This window comes from Tenrec ecaudatus, chromosome 16 (assembly GCF_050624435.1).
Source record: "Tenrec ecaudatus isolate mTenEca1 chromosome 16, mTenEca1.hap1, whole genome shotgun sequence".
Classification (NCBI taxonomy): Eukaryota; Metazoa; Chordata; class Mammalia; order Afrosoricida; family Tenrecidae; genus Tenrec; species Tenrec ecaudatus.
The window spans coordinates 81,031,637-81,050,976 of NC_134545.1; the positions used below are offsets into that span (position 1 = coordinate 81,031,637).

At 46.1% G+C, this 19,340-nt stretch overlaps 1 protein-coding gene across 2 annotated transcripts in view; it reads right to left on the reverse strand.

The window, feature by feature from the left end:
* The window catches only part of TLL2 (tolloid like 2), a 172,136-nt gene that overhangs the window by 67,028 nt on the left and 85,768 nt on the right, over positions 1 to 19,340 (reverse strand). The window contains exons 4-6 of one of the 2 annotated variants that reach the window (XM_075533978.1): positions 16,482 to 16,510; positions 12,347 to 12,494; positions 8,196 to 8,313 (exon numbers count right to left, since the gene is read on the reverse strand). In XM_075533978.1, the coding sequence (XP_075390093.1) occupies positions 8,196 to 8,313; positions 12,347 to 12,494; positions 16,482 to 16,510 (295 nt within the window). Of the gene's footprint in view, positions 1 to 8,195; positions 8,314 to 12,346; positions 12,503 to 16,481; positions 16,511 to 19,340 lie in introns of both variants that reach the window. The other variant, XM_075533979.1, reaches the window with a different exon arrangement.

The window sequence follows — 19,340 nt, forward strand, 5'->3', positions numbered from 1 at the left end:
ATAGTTCAAGTTTATTGTGTCAACCTGGCCGATAAACACATGTGGGATTAATTGAAGGGCGGAGAGATAAATGGCTCGGTGAGCCTCGCCTTTCTAGTTCTTGGGTTTCTCTGATGGCCAGACCAGGGTGCAGCTGCCTTAGCCAGTTCCCTGTTTCAGCTGACAAGGCTCACTCCCTGCAAGACATCCCTGAGGAGAAGCCGCATGGACCTACCCCGATGTAGCCCTGGGTGCTGGAGCAGCCGTGTGGAGACCCCTGCCAGCGCTGAGATGCTTACAGCTCACTGATTCGACTTTCCTCATGCAGTCGGCATCAGTGCGTGTGTTTTGTGAGATTGAGGAGGACTTTGTAGGTCAGTGTCAGACATATGGGCTAATGTTGGACTTATGGGCTTGGGCAGCTATGGGTTGGGATGCTTTCTTAATGTGCAATTATCCTTTATATCAAACTCTCTCTTATATACATGAGTTTCTGTGGATTTGCTTCCCTAGTTTACCCAGACTGACACAGATGACAAGGAGGAGAGATGAGAAAAGAAGGCAGCTTTCTGTGTCATCAGGCACCCTGATAGTACAATGGTTATGCTCTTGGCTGCTAACCCAGAGGTCAGCAGTTTGAACCCACCAGTGGCTCTATGGGCAAGAAGAGCTGGCTCCTATAATGACTGCAGTCCAGGGACTCCTGAGAGGCTGGCCTACCTGTCCTACAAGGTGGACATGAGTCAGAAGTGCCTTGTCATTATTAACAACAAAGCCCACAACGTGATGTTATTTCAAGAGACACCTTAGAAATGATACCCTTGAGAATTATGTCTTTTTCAAATAATATCTCCTGGGTTTTCCCTTGACCAGGCGGGTCGGCACCGTGACTATAATAATGAGCTCAAATATAACAACTGTGTGAGGATGGCCCGGGACCCGGCAGCATTTCATCCGACTGTCAGAGCCATTGAGGGCACCTGACAACAGGGACAACACGGGCAGGCCAAAATAAACCTCACCGCGCGGGTAACGTACGTCACTGCCGTTGGGTGCCAACAAGACCATTTCTACGCGACCAAGTCACAAGGCTCCCATGGTTTTCTTGGCTGCGATCGTTATGGAAGCAGATAGCCAATCGGGTCTTCCTCCCACAGAGCCACTGACTACGTTCTAACCACCTTCCCGGTAGTCCCTGAGCTCTTAACCATCGATGCCGTGGGATTTCTGGGACTATCTGTACTAAGCATGAAGGAAACACCTGCCCAAGGTAAGGCGCTTGAGAAGTGCTTGCCAGGTCAAGTACTTGATTGCTAACCTAAAGACCGGGAGCGTGATTTGGTGAGCTGTGGAAGAAAGACCAGGTAAACCATTTCCATGAAGGTTAGCCTAGACAACCCGATGGGACAGGTCTACTCGGCCACCTCGGGCCATCCTGAGTCCAAACGGGCTCCGCAGCATCAGACGACAGATCCAAAGCACAGAAGACAGAAGCTCTAAGGTGAAAATTGACATCTCTCACCCCACCTCTAAGGTAACCAGCCATTCAAAGTTAGCCCTTTCTGGGATGTTCCTCAAGAAAACATTGATACACCTCTACACCTGTAAGTGCATGTAAGCATATTTTAAATTAGATAAAAATTATACATTGAGATGTGTTCATAATAGCACGCATACACCTCCCTCATTGTTTTCAAGGTTACGTGGTACTGATATTTCTGTAACCAATGTACATTTAGGTAAACTCCAGGATTTACCAGCTGAACAAAATCACAGGGGGAGGGAGATAGTGAAAATGGGTCAGTGTATAAAAGGGTGTGTGCACTTGAAATTGTGGTAGATCTGTCCAGTTGCACCTCTAAAATGTCCTGTCCTTAAGCCCACTAATATTCTAGGTAAAAACTCTGGTGTCTCACTCCTTGAGCTCTGGTTTTGTTTTGTTTTTTAAGAAAAATATTTTATAATAGTTTTAGTGACATATCTTATACATTCCAATATAACCATTCATATACAATTCTGCTAACACTGGTTTTATCTAACTATCTTCGCCAATGGGATAGGTGCAAAGTCGGGTCTCCCTGTATTGGGGTTGGATAGGTGTTTGTGTATCTTATGTGACATTTGTCTTTATGCTTTTGTGTGATCACATCCTTCACTGCTTTGCTTTGGGGTAGTCTATCTTTTTACTCTTGATGTATGAAAGCCCGAAGTAAGTTAGAGAAATTAACCTTTGAATTGTCAAAATGCATCTCAATTATTTATATTTCATCGAGCTCTGCTTTCTGCTTATGTATTGCATTTATTTTGTTTTTGAAAAAAAAACAACAAAAGGTAATGCACATCATTGTTTGGTTGTTACAGGTGTTATGTTGTTACTTTTGATGTGGGACAGAGTCACCCTGCAGGGCAGAGTGGAACTGGGTTCCAAGAGCGCCCCAGGCTGTGACCCCTAATGGAAGCAGACGACTGCATCTTCCTCCTCAGAGCAGCTAATGGGTTCGAACTGCCACCCTTTTGGTTAGCAGCCAGAGCACTTAACCACTACACAAGCAAGGTGCTCCTTTTTAGCCATGTAGAAGTTTTCATTTTCAATGTCTTCATTTTCCTACGTCCGGCTTCAAACAACCATCCGTATTTCACACAAATACATCCACCCCTGCTCCCTTCCAGAGTGCCTGGGGGTGCCAACAGTCAGCTAACCAAAGGATCAGCAGTACAAGTCCACCCATAGGCAACCAGGAAGAAAGGCCTGGAGACCTACTTCCAAGAAATCAGCTAGTGAAGACTCTAAGGGGGCATAGTTCTATTCTGACGCACACGGGGCTGCCGGGAGTTGGCGTCCACTCAGCGGCAACCATGGCCTTGGTTTTGTTCTTTATGGTACAGTAGGTGATCTACTTATTCCAACACTCAAATACCTACTGACCGAATCAGCTTTCATTTACTAGTTTGAAATGTCACCTAAATTCCTTTTGAAGTATATTTATTTCTAAACTCTCTTTTAGTCCATTTATCAAGTTTTGGTAAATTCTAAACTTTAAACATTTTTATCTTCATTTTGCACTTTAATACCCTGTACCTAAGTTCAAGAGGAGCCAGAATCGATTCAACGGCAATGAGTTTGGCTTGGGTTCTTGTATGGTTGGAGACTCCACTGATACTCCCCCCACCCCACCCCCAATAACCCCGCCCCTATCTCAGCCCTTATTGTTTTCGTCTCATAATTTGGGGAGGCTGTTTCTACATGGCTATTTGTCTAATGATCTAGTCTCATTTGTTCCAGTTCTAAAAAAAATGCATGCCAGCACACGCATGAAAACATGCAAGAGTGGGTTTTACATTGTCCATGGAACAATTCCATGAGCTTTTCATTCCACTTCCATTTGGGAGCACCCTTGTGTCTAATGTTGGTGCTTCACTCAGAGTGGCACGCAGCTGCAGGTTATTTAAAGGAGCACTGGCATCTGTTCTGTATGGAATATTCCTATACTGGCAAACAGTCTGCATTGCCCTTTGTTCCTAATACTTTTTCCATCGATTGTCTACATTTGCTAGGAACAAAATCACATTAATTTCAATCAGTGCAAGCGTTGCCTCATCCCTGCCAGTATATGTAAGGCGTATTTCCTTCTCCGGTCTGATGATACTAGCTAGCATTTCTAAAACAAAATTAAATCAGTGTGGTGATCGTGGCTCTCTCCAGCCCTTCTCGATGCTAACAGTCATGCTCCTAGTAGTATTATTGGAAAACATAATGGTAGCTTTTGATTTGAAATCGTTCTGATATATACATCACATGGATTTATAGCATTTCTTTTTTGTAACCTAACTGCCTTCGTCATCTGGCACTGTTACAATAGAAACCCTGGACGGGGATGGTTTTATCAAAGAAACATTTGTTTTCTCTGTTTAGAGGACTGGAAGTCCTAATTCAGCATGCCATCTCTGTTGGCTCTGGAGAAAGATCCTTGTCTCTTAGGACTTCTGCCCTGTCTTCTTGTGGCTGGGCATCTCACTTCCCCATCTCTTGCGAATGTGTATTTAATACCTTTTACATGTCAAAAGGGACTCAAGACACACACTTTGCTAATCCTGTCTTATTAACATAACAAAGATGAGCCATTCCCCAAAGGGCTTTTAACCACAGGTTAAAATTAAAAACAAACTAGATGCTCTTGACACTATTCTGAATCATAGAGATCCACAGGCTCCTTAGAACAGCTCCTGTGGTCGTCCAAGATTGTAACTCTTTATGGGAGTAGAAAGCCTCAGCTTTCCGCCGCGGAGAGCTGGCAGTTTCAAACTGCTGACATTGTAGTGAGCAGCCCAACACAACACCCACTGCGCCACAAAGATTGCTCGAACCACAGGTTTAGCTGTTAGGATTTGTTCCACATTTGAGGGAGACAGAATTCAACCCCTAACATTCCACCCTTTCCCCCTGCACCCTAAAGTTGTGCCTTTGTCACATGCAAAACACATTCACCCTGTCACATCCTCCCCAAAGCCTTAAATCAACGCCAACTCCAAAACTTCATCTTAATCATACATGGGGGAGACATGAGGCTTATTCCATCCTGGACCAGCAGACCTCTTCATCTGTGAACCCATGAAATCCAGAATACAAGGTAGCCACCCCCAAACTCCGGTGGTGGAACAGGCACATAGTAGACATTGCCGTCACCAGTGGGAGAAATTGGAGGGAAAGCAGGAGTAGTGAGCACCAAGCAAGAGAAAATCCAGCACAGTTTACGTTCGCTTTAAAGCCTGAAGACAGGCCTCCATTCCCCAGGACTCTCTGGGCAAGGACCCACCCTTCAAACTCTGGGTGTTGGCCACGTTTTCTAATTCTGGGTGGGGGCCCCTCAACTTTAGGCTTCGGTTCCACTTTCCAGGCCCACTGGAATAGCAGCTCTGCTCCCTTGACTTTGGTGTCCCATTCCCCTACGACACCTGAGTAGCTCTGACACGGTTGGTCTCAGCAGGCTCACAACACAGGTTGTTGGGATGCGTAATTCAATCTATACCACTGGGTATATGTCCTGGACATATATCCTATTCTAGAATGGGTACTTCTAAAGCAAAGCAAAACAAAAATATCTGTGGGACAATGTCAAGTTTCTTCTTAGCATCTCCTAAGACACGAATAAGACTTTTCTCCATTGGCCTGTCAACACCAGGGAATGGTGTGACTACGTTCCGTAAGGTTGACTAAGCCTTGTCTACTCTAGACAAGCCAACGTGGTGGCCAACTCGTCACTGGTTGTACCACTACACCTATGTGCCAAGGGCCCAAGCACGAGAATGATTGTGCAGATGGCACGGGACCTGGCGGTATTTCTTCCTGCGGTACACAGGGTCTCTGAGTCGGAACCAACTCTACAGCACCCAGCAACAACATTTCACTGAGGCACACACAAAATCGTCTTAGAATTCACGTTGTCTTGGTGCCAGAGGCATCAGGTAAAGCCATGATGGCTTCTGAATTTGCTCTGGAAAGTGTAAATAGTACCAGAAAAATCTGCTCCCCAGAGCTTAAAAAGAATTCATCTGTGAAACTCCAGATTTGGTGCTTATCTCCCCCCCCCCCCATATTTTTCCACTTCTCTCAGAGTTACTGGTCTGTGCCAGTGCTTTCTATTACCTTGAAGTCATGCGTATCAGCCAGGTCCTTGCGTGGGAGAGCTCTGCACAGCACCCTCACGATTCTTCGTGGCCTGTAGCCACCTCTCCCTTTTTCTTTTGTAATTGTATGTATTTCTGCATTGTGATGTGTCTTAAAGTAAAGAAGTGATGGATGTCTTGTTGCTCATTTGCTTAGTCAGAGTCTACTCTAGAATGTACGAATACTGCAGTGTTTCCCCACGCAGGTTTCCTGGTGCACTTATTTGGTTTATTTTGTCATGGTAGCGTTTGGAGGGTCTTGTTTCTATCTTTGCTAACTTTTCGGTTGACTATTTTATTGCCATTCTTAATTAGCAGCGTGGATATTTTAGGTTGTGGGTTTGCCTCCGAACAACATTACCCATAAGTCTCAGGTTCTGAACTCTAGGGCTTCAGATAATTGTTTTTGTCCATCTAGACATTCGGCAACTTTGACCTGGAATGCTTTAAGGCCATGGAGTTGTAAAGGACAAAAAGGGGGAGATTAACTTATTCAGTAATAGAGGAAGTATGTATTCTATTTTTGTTCTATGTCCAGTTCAATGACTTTGTAGCCACAGAATATACTAAGACTACTGTTGCCACTTAGAATCCATCACATCTTCTCCAGGCCTGTTACATGACGAAGGTCGATGGATGTCCACTATCTCTCCTGCCGTCCAGTCAAAGCCCATTCTTAGAGACATGTAGGACAGGGTAGAACTTCCCCCATGGGTTTCTGAGATGGTAACTACATACGCAGAAAGCCTCCTCTTTCTCCCTTGGTGCGGCTGGTGGTTTCAAACTGCTAAACATCTGGTTTGCAGCCCAATGCGTTACCACTACCCCACCAAGGCTCCCACAGATGTTCAATAGGTGTGGGATACAGAAAGATTTCTCCCAAGCTGTCTCCCCCAAATATATGCCAAACCTAACTGCACGCTACACATGGCAAACGACTATACACTTGTCGGTCAATGAAAGCAGGTCAGAGGTTATTCTCCCTAAGGGCTCTCAGCCATCTAGAACAACCAGACTGTACAGTCTGTTCCACCCTAAGTAGGGCCCACTCTCTTCTGATAAGGAGAGTGAATGTTCCCTTGAAGGACAGCCGAAGACAAGGCTGGGCCACTCAAGGGTGACTAAGGTTAGGCTGCCATCTTGAGTCTAGGATCTACCCATCTTGTCACGTGTATGCCCCTAGTCCCTCCCCTTCCTATTACATGTACACCCCTAGCTCATCGCCTTCGTGTCATGTTTATGCCAATTGTACAGCCCCTTCCTGTGACGTGTGTGGGTTACCAGTAATCACGCCCCCCTAAGTACATACGGGCCTTGGCCAGAAATAAAGAAGAGACTATGCCCGTGCTGTGCGTGGCCCTGGCTGTTGAGATCATGGCCGTCCAGGAGGTGAGCATGCTACCGTGAAATGTGTCTGACGCCTTCATTTTACCCTATCTATACTATTCTCTAGGACTTTACTATAATCTTTGTATATCTTAACCGTACAGTTGCACTTACCAAACCCGTGAGTAGTGTCAGGGGCTGGTTTCCCCACAAATAGGCACTTTACAAAAAGATGTGCTCTGACTTTTTAGTTGGTTAGAGTCTGATTGGGTAGTTACTGTTGAGTCGGTTCTGACTCATGGAAACCCATCTGTTAGAACAGAGATGCTATTTTCTGAGCTGTCATTTCACAGAAGATGATCCCACTGGGTGCCTTCAAACCACCAACTTTTAGGTTAACCAACAAGCACGAAGGGCTTGCACCACCCGGGGCCCTTAAATCCTGCAGAAATAATACTGTGAATTACATTTTTTAGATCCTCTCCGGATCTCTACTTCTGTTCCAGGCAACTTGACATGGAGCTACTTGGGCGGCGAGAAATAAGGGCGCTCGCTGCTAGGTGCTTTCATGCTGGATGAAGACCCAGCCTCCTGTCTTCCTGGAGTCCTGCTATTGACCCACTGTCTTTGTCATTGGCTCATAAGTTCCTTGAGGGGCACAGGAGTGACTGGTCCACCAGGACCTGCCCTGGACTCCTGTAAGTCACAGCTCATTGAAGATCCTTGGTTTTAGAGAAGAGTCCAGACTCATCTGCCATGTGTTGTCTGTTCTGGCCCCACGGAGTGGGCCTTGCTTGCTCTTACTTCTTAGAAGGGCTATAATGGAAAGACCACACCCATGGGTGGCTTTAAAGAACAAAAGGTCGTTTTCTCACAGCTCAGGAAGTCTCCTGAAGTTCCAGCCGAGCTGTGGGAGAGAGACACTCTTTGTCAGCTCTGGAGTCTTGGCTTCAGCCTTGGTTTCTCCAGCCTCACATTCTTAAGGCTCCTGGGAGACCAAACTGGAGTATCCATCTCCACCCCACCCCCATTGGTGCCGTGCTTGTCTCCTTCTCTACCAATCATCTCTTTCAGATCTCAAAAAAAAGTAGGATTAGGCCACACTCTATACTGATAGGGACCATCACAGAGAAATATCTATTCCCAAAGTGCAACCACAGGATCCTAACACGTTTCATTTTGCTGTGCTTTGTTGACGAGAGCACAATTCAATATGTCACACTTACCCACAGGTCCTATAACTGAACACAATGAAGCTTTCCTCCTCGGTCCTTTCAATGAAGGTCACGCAGGTGTGCTTCTCCCAGTGCCTCATGGCCTGCTTAAAAATGGCTCTCTGGCTTCCTGAAACGACAGGGCGCCTGCTTATCTCTTCACCCATGGGTCCTTGGGTCCCATAGATACTTTAAGGTAAGCTGGTTAAGACAAGGCATATCCTGAGGATCAAGAAAAGGGGGGAGCCATAGTCCACGGTCTCAGAAAAGCACTAGATTAGAAATAAGGGTGTCTTGTGCTGAGAACACAGTATGCTGTTGTTGAGTGCCGTTGGGTTGCTGTAGGCTCCTAGCCACCCTTCTGACGGAGAGGAACTAGCCCCCGGGGCTTTCCTGGGCGTCACTGCTACAGAAGCAGATCACCAGCTCCTTCCTCCTCCGGCCTGTAGGTCAGAACCACCCACCTGTCTGTTAGCAGCCAAGCTATAACCCAATAACTTCCCTGCATTGCCAAAGCCTAGAGACCTAGAAATGCATGGTTGGACAGCAGGGAAAATAGATATTTTAAAAATATATTGGGTTTCTTAAATTTTCCTTTGTATTCAGAGTATTTTTTTCTCTCGAAACATTTAAAAGTAAAAACCTTACTGGGGCTTTCTACTTTGGAAATTGTAGGTTTTTAAAGTATGGGGCAGTAAATGTCCCACCATTTGCTCCCATCCCTCATTTTATTTTATACCTTCAGTAGATGCTTGTGTGTGCTCTAAACTTCTATTTGCTACCCTGGCATGGGGTCTCTGTTCCTTCTAGGGGACCCTGGAGCCTTTGAAACGGGTTCATTTCATACTTTCTTTGAACTTATCTCCATAGATCCTTGATTAGAAATCTGTTGAATGAAATATATTGTCTGGAAACAGAAATAAATAGTGGTAAATTTTAAGGTGGTTATTCAAAATCAATAAGCATTCACTAAGTTTTAAAATCTATCTACCAGCAAAAGATATAGCATCTGGGGTCTTAAAGGCTTGAAATTAAACAAGCGGCCATCTAGCAGAGAAACAAAAGCCCATATGGAAGAAGCACACCAGCCTGTGCGATCATGAGGTGTCAATGGGATCAGGTAACAGGCATCAGGAGACCCCAAACTAACAAACATATTGTTGAGAATGAGGGGGGTCAGAGCAGACACTCAAAACCCATCTGCAGACAATGGGGCATCCTTTCACAGAAGGGCCGTAGGAAGGGATGAGTCAGCCAGGATGCAGTATAGCACCGATGAAACACAGACTATTCCTCTGGTTCCGTGAGGCTTCCTCACCCCCCACTATCATGACCCCAGTCCTGCCTTCCACTGCAGGCTAGGCCAGAGCATGTGCACAGGCACAGATAAGACCTCAGGACTCACGGAATCCAGATCGGATCAACCCCTCAGGAACAGAAATGGGAGTAGCGATACCAGGAAGGTAGGGAGAGGAGGGGAAAGAAACCTCGGGGGAAGGGAGACAGCAGTCGGTGTAAGATATGAAAATCATAATTTATAATTTATCAAGGGGTCATGAGGGTGGGAGAGGGGAAGGGAGGGCAAAAAGAGGAGCTGATACCAAGGGCTTAAATAGAAAGTAAATGTCTAGAAAGTAATGATGGCAATCTATGTACAAATACGCGTGATACAATTGATGTATGGATTGTTATAAGAGCAAGCTATAAGAGCCTCCAATAAAATATTCTTTAAAAGTAATAAAAAGAAAATAAAATCTATCTAACTGGCAGAAATAACTCTATCTCAATGTTTAGTACAGGCTATGAATATATATATATATATATATATATATATATATATATATATATATATATATATATATATATATATATATATATATAAACACCTCATTATCATTGAGTCGATATTGACTCATAGCAACCTTATATAGGGCAGGGTAGAACTGCCCCTGAGTTACCGAAATGGAAACTGTATAGGGGAGTATAAAGTCCCTTTCTCCTGTGGAGTGGTGGATGGTTTCCATCTCCAGACCTTGTGCAACTCGTGACCACAGGCAACAAGGGCTCCTTAGGGACCATGTATCCTATCGATGTGCTAGGCCCTGTTCTAGGTGCTGAAAAGACAGGAATAAAAATGAAACAGGAAAAATAAACTATTTACACAGGAACCAGACAAAAAAGAGAGAGAATTTAAGAACTGGAATGCTTATCATAGTAATAGCAAGCACTAAGAAAAGATATCTGGGTAGGCGTGCAAGCGGAACAGCTGTGGGGTACACTCGTGACTTTACTAAAGTGTGGTGAGGTTATTTCTATGCATTTATTTGTATGTGCAGCAAATAGATGGTAAGTAAAAAGAAAGTATCGCTATAAAATCATAGCAACTTTTATCAAGGGGAAAAAATAACCAGCACAACTTCCTGGCCTTTTCCTCACCAATGCAGTTTTTCATTTTCTTAAAACTTCTTTGTAAAGAAGCCCCTGTGATCGCCTTGTGGCCTTTGAGAAAATCTATCAAGATTACCCCTCGAGAATCAATGGCCAGACCATCTGAGTTGACCCCTCTGCCTTGGATCTAGCCAGCAGATCCCCCTGGGAGCCACTAGGTTGATTGGGCCTTTTTTTTTTTTTTTTTGAGAACCACCTAACAAGACTAAGAAAAGTATATTGTAAAGAGAACTTGGACTTGTCTGAGGCCATCCCCTGTTCACAGAGCTAGGTTTAAACACATTTTGCTTAGAATAAACCCATGCCTGTATGAGCCGAGACCCTAGTAGCAATACCTTTTTACTTCCCCTTGTACAAGGAGAGCCATCTCAGGTGACGGTAGGCGCTAAAGAGATTGTAAAACGGGGTGCTGGGGTAGAACCTAGCAGGTAGGGAGTAGAGAGGAGTCAACGAAGGATGCTTTTGGACACATCACTGCGCTGAGGCTTGACTAACAATAAACAGCCATCCAAGAAAAAACCTGGGTGGGGAAAGAACATTCTAGGCAGAGAGCAGGACAAATGCAAGTATCTCAAGGAGGCAGAGATGAGCAAGTATGGGAACAGAAAGAAGGTGGCCCGCAGTTCGAGAACAGGGACTGAGGAGGAAAGAGGGGCCAGTGACCAGGCAAGCGAGGAAGACGGGTTGCTTGGGACCATCATCCAGAGTATTGGTTTCATCTGCACGGAACTGGGAAGTCACTCAAGGACCTCCACATTTCAAAGACGGTAAAGTTATAGAAATGATACTCGTAGAAAGCAGTGACGAGTTTCTGGGTTAGAATCCCTGTTGGTGCCACAGTGAAAGCTCTCAGCTGCTAATGAAAAGGTCAGTGGCCAGCTGCTTCCATTAAAATGTGTCATTTGGAAGCCTTAGGGGCAGTGCTATTCTGTCCTAGAGGGTCGCCGGGGGTTGGAGTTACCCCACAACATTGTTCTACAAACTTGATCGATATGAACTCCATTGTTATTACAACTTGTTAAATGCCACTGAATCAAGTTTCACTCACAATGGCCCCATGTAACAGAACAGAGCAGTCCTTTAAGATTTTCTAGCTGTGACCTCTATGGGACTAGTTCTTTTGGGGTGTCACTGGGTGAGGATGAACCGCCAGCTTTGGGTTAGCAGTGGACCACTTAACTATTGCTCCACCAGAGTTCCGTAAGATAGCCCTACCATGCAGGAAATAACAGCATCTTCATTTACAAATGAGAGAACTGAGGCTCAAGAGGGTAGGGAATTTGCCCCAGGCTACACTTCAAGTCTTGACCTTGGACCCAGCAGTCCCACTGTGTCTACCAGACCCCTAAGACTACTGTTTAGAGAGAGCCCTGCTTGGGTGTTTGGTGGAAGGAGCTCATTACGTCCAGGGTGGTCATCCAGACAGAGGAGAGGTATGCTCCTCCCCTCCTATCACGGCCTATCCTTGAAGACCAGAGTCTTAGGTGAAGCCCCAGGAACCTAGACGGTCACCTTGGAGGATGTCGCCCCAAGAGAGACCGCAGTTTCTCTGAACCCGGTGCACCTAGCCAGGTAGGCACAACAAATTATTAGTCTGTACAACTGCTGCTGCCCAGAACATCTGCCCAGCGCCCCCACGTCCTTCCTAGGAGGACTTTCTCACACTGGCAGCAAACCACCCTTCCCTAAAGCGGGCCCCGTCTGAGGCAACTGACCGGTGAAGTTCCCTCCAATGACGTAGGGGATGACACCTCCGGGCCAGATCCTCTCTGTCCTTGCGGTTGTGGCTCTTCGGACCCGGTGAGAGAAGGTCTCGGCTCCAGTATTCAAGGTCCCAGGGCTCGGTGGAAGCATGGCATTCTCCTTGTCATCTGCAAGAGAGTCATGTATCCTTTTACTTTGCCCTTGTGCTCCTCCTGTGCAGGAGGGTTCAGTTACACTACCCACAAACTTCATTTAGAGTAACGGACCCAAATCCAAACCAAACTCACGCTCATAGAGTTGACTACAACCCATAGCAACCCTATAGGGCTTCTGAGACTAAATCTATTTTATGATTTCCTTCTATTTTCATTAACCCTGCTCTGTTGTTCTTTTTCTGAGTTTTCTTCTTTATTGAGATGTAGTTAAGGGCTCATCAATCATAATACTCTGGAGTTCTGGTGGTGTCGTGGGTTATGCACTGAGCTGCTAAGCAGGAGGTCAATGGTTTGAATCCACCTGTCTCTCTGTGGGAGAAAGATGAGGCTGTCCACTCCTGCAAAGAGTTAAAGTCTTGGGAACCCACAGGGCAGCTCTCGTCTGTCCTCTCAGGGTCCCTCTGAGCCAGAACGGACTCTGTGGCATTGAGCTTGTTTTATCCTAATATTCAGCAGTGATAAGGATACAATCCCGTGGCTAGTAGTGTGTTCACAAAGCCGTCAAGTCATCCTCACTGTGTAATTCCAGAACATTTCTACCACCCCAAAAAGAAATGCCATGCCTCTCAGCACTCAATCATAAGTTCTTCTCCTGCACCCACAGGAAACAAAGCAAACAAAAAACAACAACAAAGTCAAGCTCACTGCCCTCGAGTTAGTGCCAACTGATGGTGATCCTGTAAGACAGAGTAGACCTGTCCCTGGGGGGTTGGTTCTGAGACTGGAACTCTTTACGGGAGTCGAAAGCCCATCTTTCTCATCTATGATATTTCTGTCTTGGATTTGCCTGGTTTGGGACATTTCATATAAATGTAATCATGTAACAGGTGGCCTTTTGTGTCCACTCTCTTTTGCTTGGCATGTTTTCAAGGTTCGCCTATGTTGTAGCAGGAGTTAGTACTCCGTTCCGTCATCTTTCCTCTGGCTGTCACGTGGCTGGATGCTCAGGAGTTACAACTCACCAGCTGTTCCTTGGAAGAAAAGGCCGGGCAATCTGTTCCCATCATGATCGCAGTGAAGGAAACCCACGGGCAGCTCTACTCTGTCATGCAGGATCACTGTGATCAAAATTGATTCAAGGGCGCGCACGACAACAATATTCCATTATATGGGTATATTCCAGTTGGTTTATCCATTCGTTTGATGAGCATCTACCCTGTTCCCATTGTTCCAAGATCATATTTCTATACAAGTTTTGTGTGGCTGTATGTTGATAATTTTCTCGAGAATAATCCTAAGAGTGAATGGGTGATATGGTAAGTTTGTGTTTAATTTCTGAGTAGTTGTGACATTGTTTTCCAAAGGGGCTGCACCATTTTCTATTCCTCTCAGCAATAGATTAAGTTTCTCATTTCTCCACATCCTCACTAATGATAGTTCTCTGTTTCACTTCTATGTCCATCATAGCCACGCCAGTGGGTATCAGGTGCTACATCATGTGGTTCTGATTCGCATTTCCCAAACACCATGATAGGCGCCCTGGTGGTACAATGGTAAGCACTTGGCTGTGGACCAGAGGTTGGTGGCTGGAATCCAGCCAGTGGTTCCGTGGGAGAAAGACCTCGCTCTCTGCTTCCATAAAGACACAGCGAGAAAACTCTACGGGAGAGTTCAACTCTGAGAATCACTCAACAGCACCTAACAGCCATCACGATGCTGCTGAGCCTCTTCTCATGAACTCACTGCCATCCCAATAGCCTCTTTGGGAAAGGTCTGTTCACGCTTGTTGCTCATTTTATATTGGATTGTTTTTAGGTCTGGGGTTGGGATTTTTGTTTGATAGATGAGTTGTAAGAGTTTTCAATATATTCTAAATTCTAGTCCTTTGTTGGGCATGTGGTCTGTAAATACTTTCTTCGACTCTGTAGCTTCTTTTGTCCTCTCCACAGGGACTTTCAGAGTAAACACTCTTAATTTTGATGAGGTCCAATCTGTTATTTTTCCCTTGATGGACTGTGTTTGGATGTTAAGTATAAGAAAGCTTTGCCTAGAGCAGTGGTTCTCAACATTCCTGATGCCGAGACCCTTTCATACAGGTCCTCATGTGTTTTCTTTCTTTCCTCTGTATTTTCATTGCCTTCTATTCTTTAGCACCGTCTTTGTCTTGTTGATTGCATTACAGAATTACCTCCCCATCTATTAGCCTTGGTGGAGTAGTAGGAGCCCTGGTGGGGGACTGGTCACACCTTGGGCTGCTAACTGCAAGGTTGGCAGTTTGAAACCACCAGCCACTCTTCGGGGGAAAGACTAAGCTTCTCCTCCTGTGAAGAGTTCCAGTGTCGGAAGCTCCCAGGGGCAGTTCCACCCTTTCCTATAGGATTACTATGAGCCGGCATCTACTCGGTGGCAGTGAGGTTTTCGAGTCTCTATTAGTCTGTTTTCTTGCTCATGTCACTTTTTGTGTTCTGTTTCTCTCTCCCCTAATGGTGTGTCTGATGAGCTCTTTCATAATGACAAGAAAGTCTTCTGTCTGTATGTATAGTTTATTTTTTAAAATCATTTTATTGGGGGCTCGTACAACTCTTATCACAATCCATACATATATCCATTGCGTCAAGCACATTTGTACATTTGTTGCCCTCATCATTCTCAAAACATTTGCTTTCGACTTGAGCCCTTGATATCAGCTCCTTATTTTTCCCCTCCCTCCCCGACCCTCCCTCCCTAAACCTCAGATAATTTATAAATCATTATTTTTCCATGTCTTACACTGACAGATGTCTCCCCTCACCCACTTTTCTGTTGTTCATCCACCAGGGAGGGGGTTATATGTGGATCCTTGTAATCGGTTCCCCCTTTCTACCCCACCCTCCCTCCACCCTCCTGGTATCACCACTCTCACCATTGGTTCTGAAGGGATCATCTGACCTGGATTCCCCATGTTTCCAGTTCCTATCTGTACCAGTGTACATCCTCCAGTCCAGCCAGATTTGTAAGGTAGAATTGGGATCATTATAGTGGGGGGGAGCATTTAAGAACTAGAGGAAAGTTGTATGTTTCATCATTGCTACATCGCAGCCTGACTGGCTCGACTCCTTCAGGAGACCCTTCTGTAAGGGGATGTCCAGTGGCCTGCAAATGGGCTTTGGGTCTCCACTCCGCACTCCCCCTCATGCACAATGATATGATTTTTTTGTTCTTGGATGCCTGATACCTGATCCCATCTAAACATCATGATCACACAGGTTGGTGTGCTTCTTCCGTGTGGGCTTTGTTGCTTCTGAGCTTAATGGCCGCTTGTCTACTGTATGTATGTTTATTAAAGCAAAGTCAAGCTGGGAATACATAGGATGCTAAATTGACAGATGTAGAAAACCTGGTTTCTTCACCACTTCATAGACGTCACTGCAATGCGGTCCGTCCTCATTGTTGCCCCTGCAAGGTTGCTTTAAATCTAAAGGCCATTCCTCCATCCACTGCCTGCTGCTCTTTGGTTTGCTTGCCTGCGTTTGTCTCCGGTGTGCCTGTTTCATTATGGCTGTTACTCATTGATTTACTTGTTTTTCTCCTTGAAAGTCATGGTGATCCTCAGAAATCCACCTCTTCTTCAACTGAGCCAAGCTCTAATGTAGTCCTCTAAGTGTATGCCTCTTAGTGAACGCTCTCACGCTCTAGACCGGGGATAACTGACGGTACGACGGGGAGCACTCTGCTTCTTCGCTTTGTGCACCGCTTCATCCTTGCTACAGTGTGCGTGGCTTATTCGGTTCTCTTTACTAATTTCCTCTATTGATTCCATTCTAGCTTCAAGGAGTTACATTTTCATTTCTAGGCATTTTCCTTAGTGGCTGCTCCTTCCCCTGCCACCCCACCCCCTGGTCCTCCCATTGTCCCCTCCTTATGGAGTTTTGACTTCTCCTTCTAAATCTCTAGTCATTATTGTGGGCATACAATTTAGGGTATTGATTGTCCAATGTATTGTGTCTGTCACTTCTCCCTCGTGGGTGAACTTTCCTGCTTCTAAAACCTCAAAGTTCATTTTAAGGGGACGCCAGTCTTCTCGGCAGCATCGCAGTGGGTCGTGTTGCTGTTTTGTGTTGGTGGGGCTCTTTTCCTGCCAGATAGCGTGCGATTTTAAGGACCCTTGATCAGTTTTGTGTTAATTTCTTACCTTTCACATAGGCAGGGTCATGGAAAACCTGCAAGACGAAGAGGCTTCCAGATCCAATTTCTCATTAAAGGTCTTCGGATCCTCACTCAGTGCCACGGAAGCATAGAAAGACTTCCTTGCACGTCGCTGAGCCATTGAACAGGTTTTCCATATTTTTTTTTCTTCTGAAGAGTAGAAAGCCCTGTGAGGGTAGTCAGTTGAAGCAGGATACCCCACATGGAACCAAGGCTTCCTCTGGGTCCTCAAGTTCCAGTCCAGGTCCGCTGTCTTCTGCAGAGCGGCGACACCAGGTGAATCAGAGTGCTCCAGACTCTCTGATCATGTCAATTTATTGTTACTTCAGTTGAGCACGATTTTTGGCTTTTTAATTGGGGAGGAGGTACTGGGAGTGGAGGGTTTTGCCCCCAGTATTTTATGTTTTCTTTTTTTAATAAGGGGTCTGTAACAGTTCAGTTGGCCATCCTGCCAAAACCCAAAAGGTTAGTGTGCAGCACATTTTCAAGCCTGAAAATAACTGTTGTATTGCTGACATCTCTTGAACAGAAGTCATATATTTGTAGCCCACGGGATGAATCCAGCCTACAGATGTGTTTTATTTGGCCTGGATATTTCTGGCCCACATGAGATGGTTTTCTGTTGGTTTTTTTTTTTTAATTCTCACTTTCGAAGCCAATTTTTTTTAAAAAGCAAGGGATTTCACCCAAGAATACAGATTTTTCCAGCTTTTTGTTAGAAAATGGAAAAAAAAATCTGGCAAGAGCCGGCCCATCTTGTGCTGCGGTACAGCCCCCCAGAGCGGAAGTGCACTTGCCTCCCTAGTCAGGGTACATGCTCGTCCACGTCCAACCTCTCTCCTACTTCACTGTGTTCCCTCCCAGCCCACTTCGCCCATTCACATCACCCACCTGGGCTCCACAGATCTTCCAAGTTGCTATCCCTGCCCTTGACGACAAAGTACTTCCAGGTAGGAATCGCTCCAGGAGACTGGAAGCGCCCTGTGGGCCAAGAAGTATGGCTGCCCTATTCACCATTCCACTCTCCACCAGGCTTGGGGGACAGCCGTCAGTACGTCTGTGTGCTGAGTGAATGAATTACAGAGTGGCCGTGTTACTCTACAAACACTGAGCAGCCCAGCCGTCCAAACAACGCCGTGGCGGAAACCTCTCCTGCCTGTTGGCGAGGCTGAAGCCCTGCATGTTTATATCCTGAGAGTCGTCGTGTCTTAAGTAATCACAGGCAGGGATGTAGCAAGTGGAGGTTTGTTACTCATTTCCCATATGGTTTTCAACAAGTCTCTTAATTTTCTTCTGCTGCCAACTCTCCTTTGGAGAACGGGCAAGAATTCTTCTCTCTTCGAGGGAATAACACTAAGCCACCCCGCGTTTCCCAGACAAGCTGTGCTCAGTCTGCATGTGACCCCGTGGTGTAAGAGCCAGTTTTATGCATCAGAGGCAACATGGGAGAGTCTTAAGTGCACCTGGAAAGAGACCGGGGTATAATTTCCAGAGATGGGTTATTGAATGACAGCTTCCCCCCTTGGTCCGGGGAGAAATTTAATTTGACGAGGACTCAACACAGGAAGCATTTGCCGATTAAAAATATGTCTAAACAGATGTTCTGCCGAGCCTGGAAGAAGGCGCTTAATGCAACTGTCGTTATTGGATTTTCTTGGATTACTACTATCTGGACTCAGAGTCCAAATAGAAGGATGTAATTATTTATTATGGCTGAGCGTCCTGCATTTGAAGAGGGCCTCAGGGCGGCCAGGAGGATTGAACACGCTGGGGGTGGGGCAGGGCGGAGGATAAAGCCCATTTAAATTCTCTGCCTCTAGAAATGGACCCTGGACTCTGTTGGAACAGAGCGGCCATTCCTATTCAGGTTCCATTTCCAGTGGAAGGCACAGCTGTGTCATCAACAGAACCAGTCCTGCCACAGCCTTCTCTAGCGAGGAACTGTGCTTCTCAGAGGGGGGAACAAGTCACCCAACGCTGGAAATAGGCTCCTTAGCAGGCCAGTCACTTGCATAACTCTCAGACCCCAGGAGGTGGGCAAACCCCAGCCTTGCCCTGGAGCAGCAACTCGGAAAGACTGATGCGCAGGCCCTTGGTAGAAGGGAGGAGTGTACTGTTCTGCACGATGGTTTTTCAATCCGACTGTACATTACAACCAACTGAACTTTGAGAAAAGTCCAGCCCCGGTTGTTGGCAGGGATGTGGAGACACTGGAACATGCATCCCCTGCCTGTGGAAAATGGGACAGCCACTGTGGGAGAGTTTGGAGGCCCCTCGGGAAATTCAATGTAGGAATCACCGGACAACCCAGCAACCAGCAAGGCCTTAGTGGTTGGAAACAGGAACATGGATGCTCAATGTATGCAAACCAGGCCCACTGCTGCCAAGTGCATCCCAACTCATCAGGGCCCCGTAGGAGAGCAGAAGTGTTCCCCATCCCCGCCCCACCCCCGAGTTTCCAAGGCTGGAATCTTCCTGGAAGCAGACCCCTCTCTTTCTCCCAGAGAGCGGTGAGGCGGAACCACCCAGCCTAGCACTGAAGGACTGCATTAGTCACAGTTACTCTGCACAGAGAAAAGTGGGGTCCCCATCCAGGCCACCTCGTGGACGATTCTTGACAACATCGTGCTGCGTGAAATAAGCCAGCCACGAGAGGGTGAGTCTT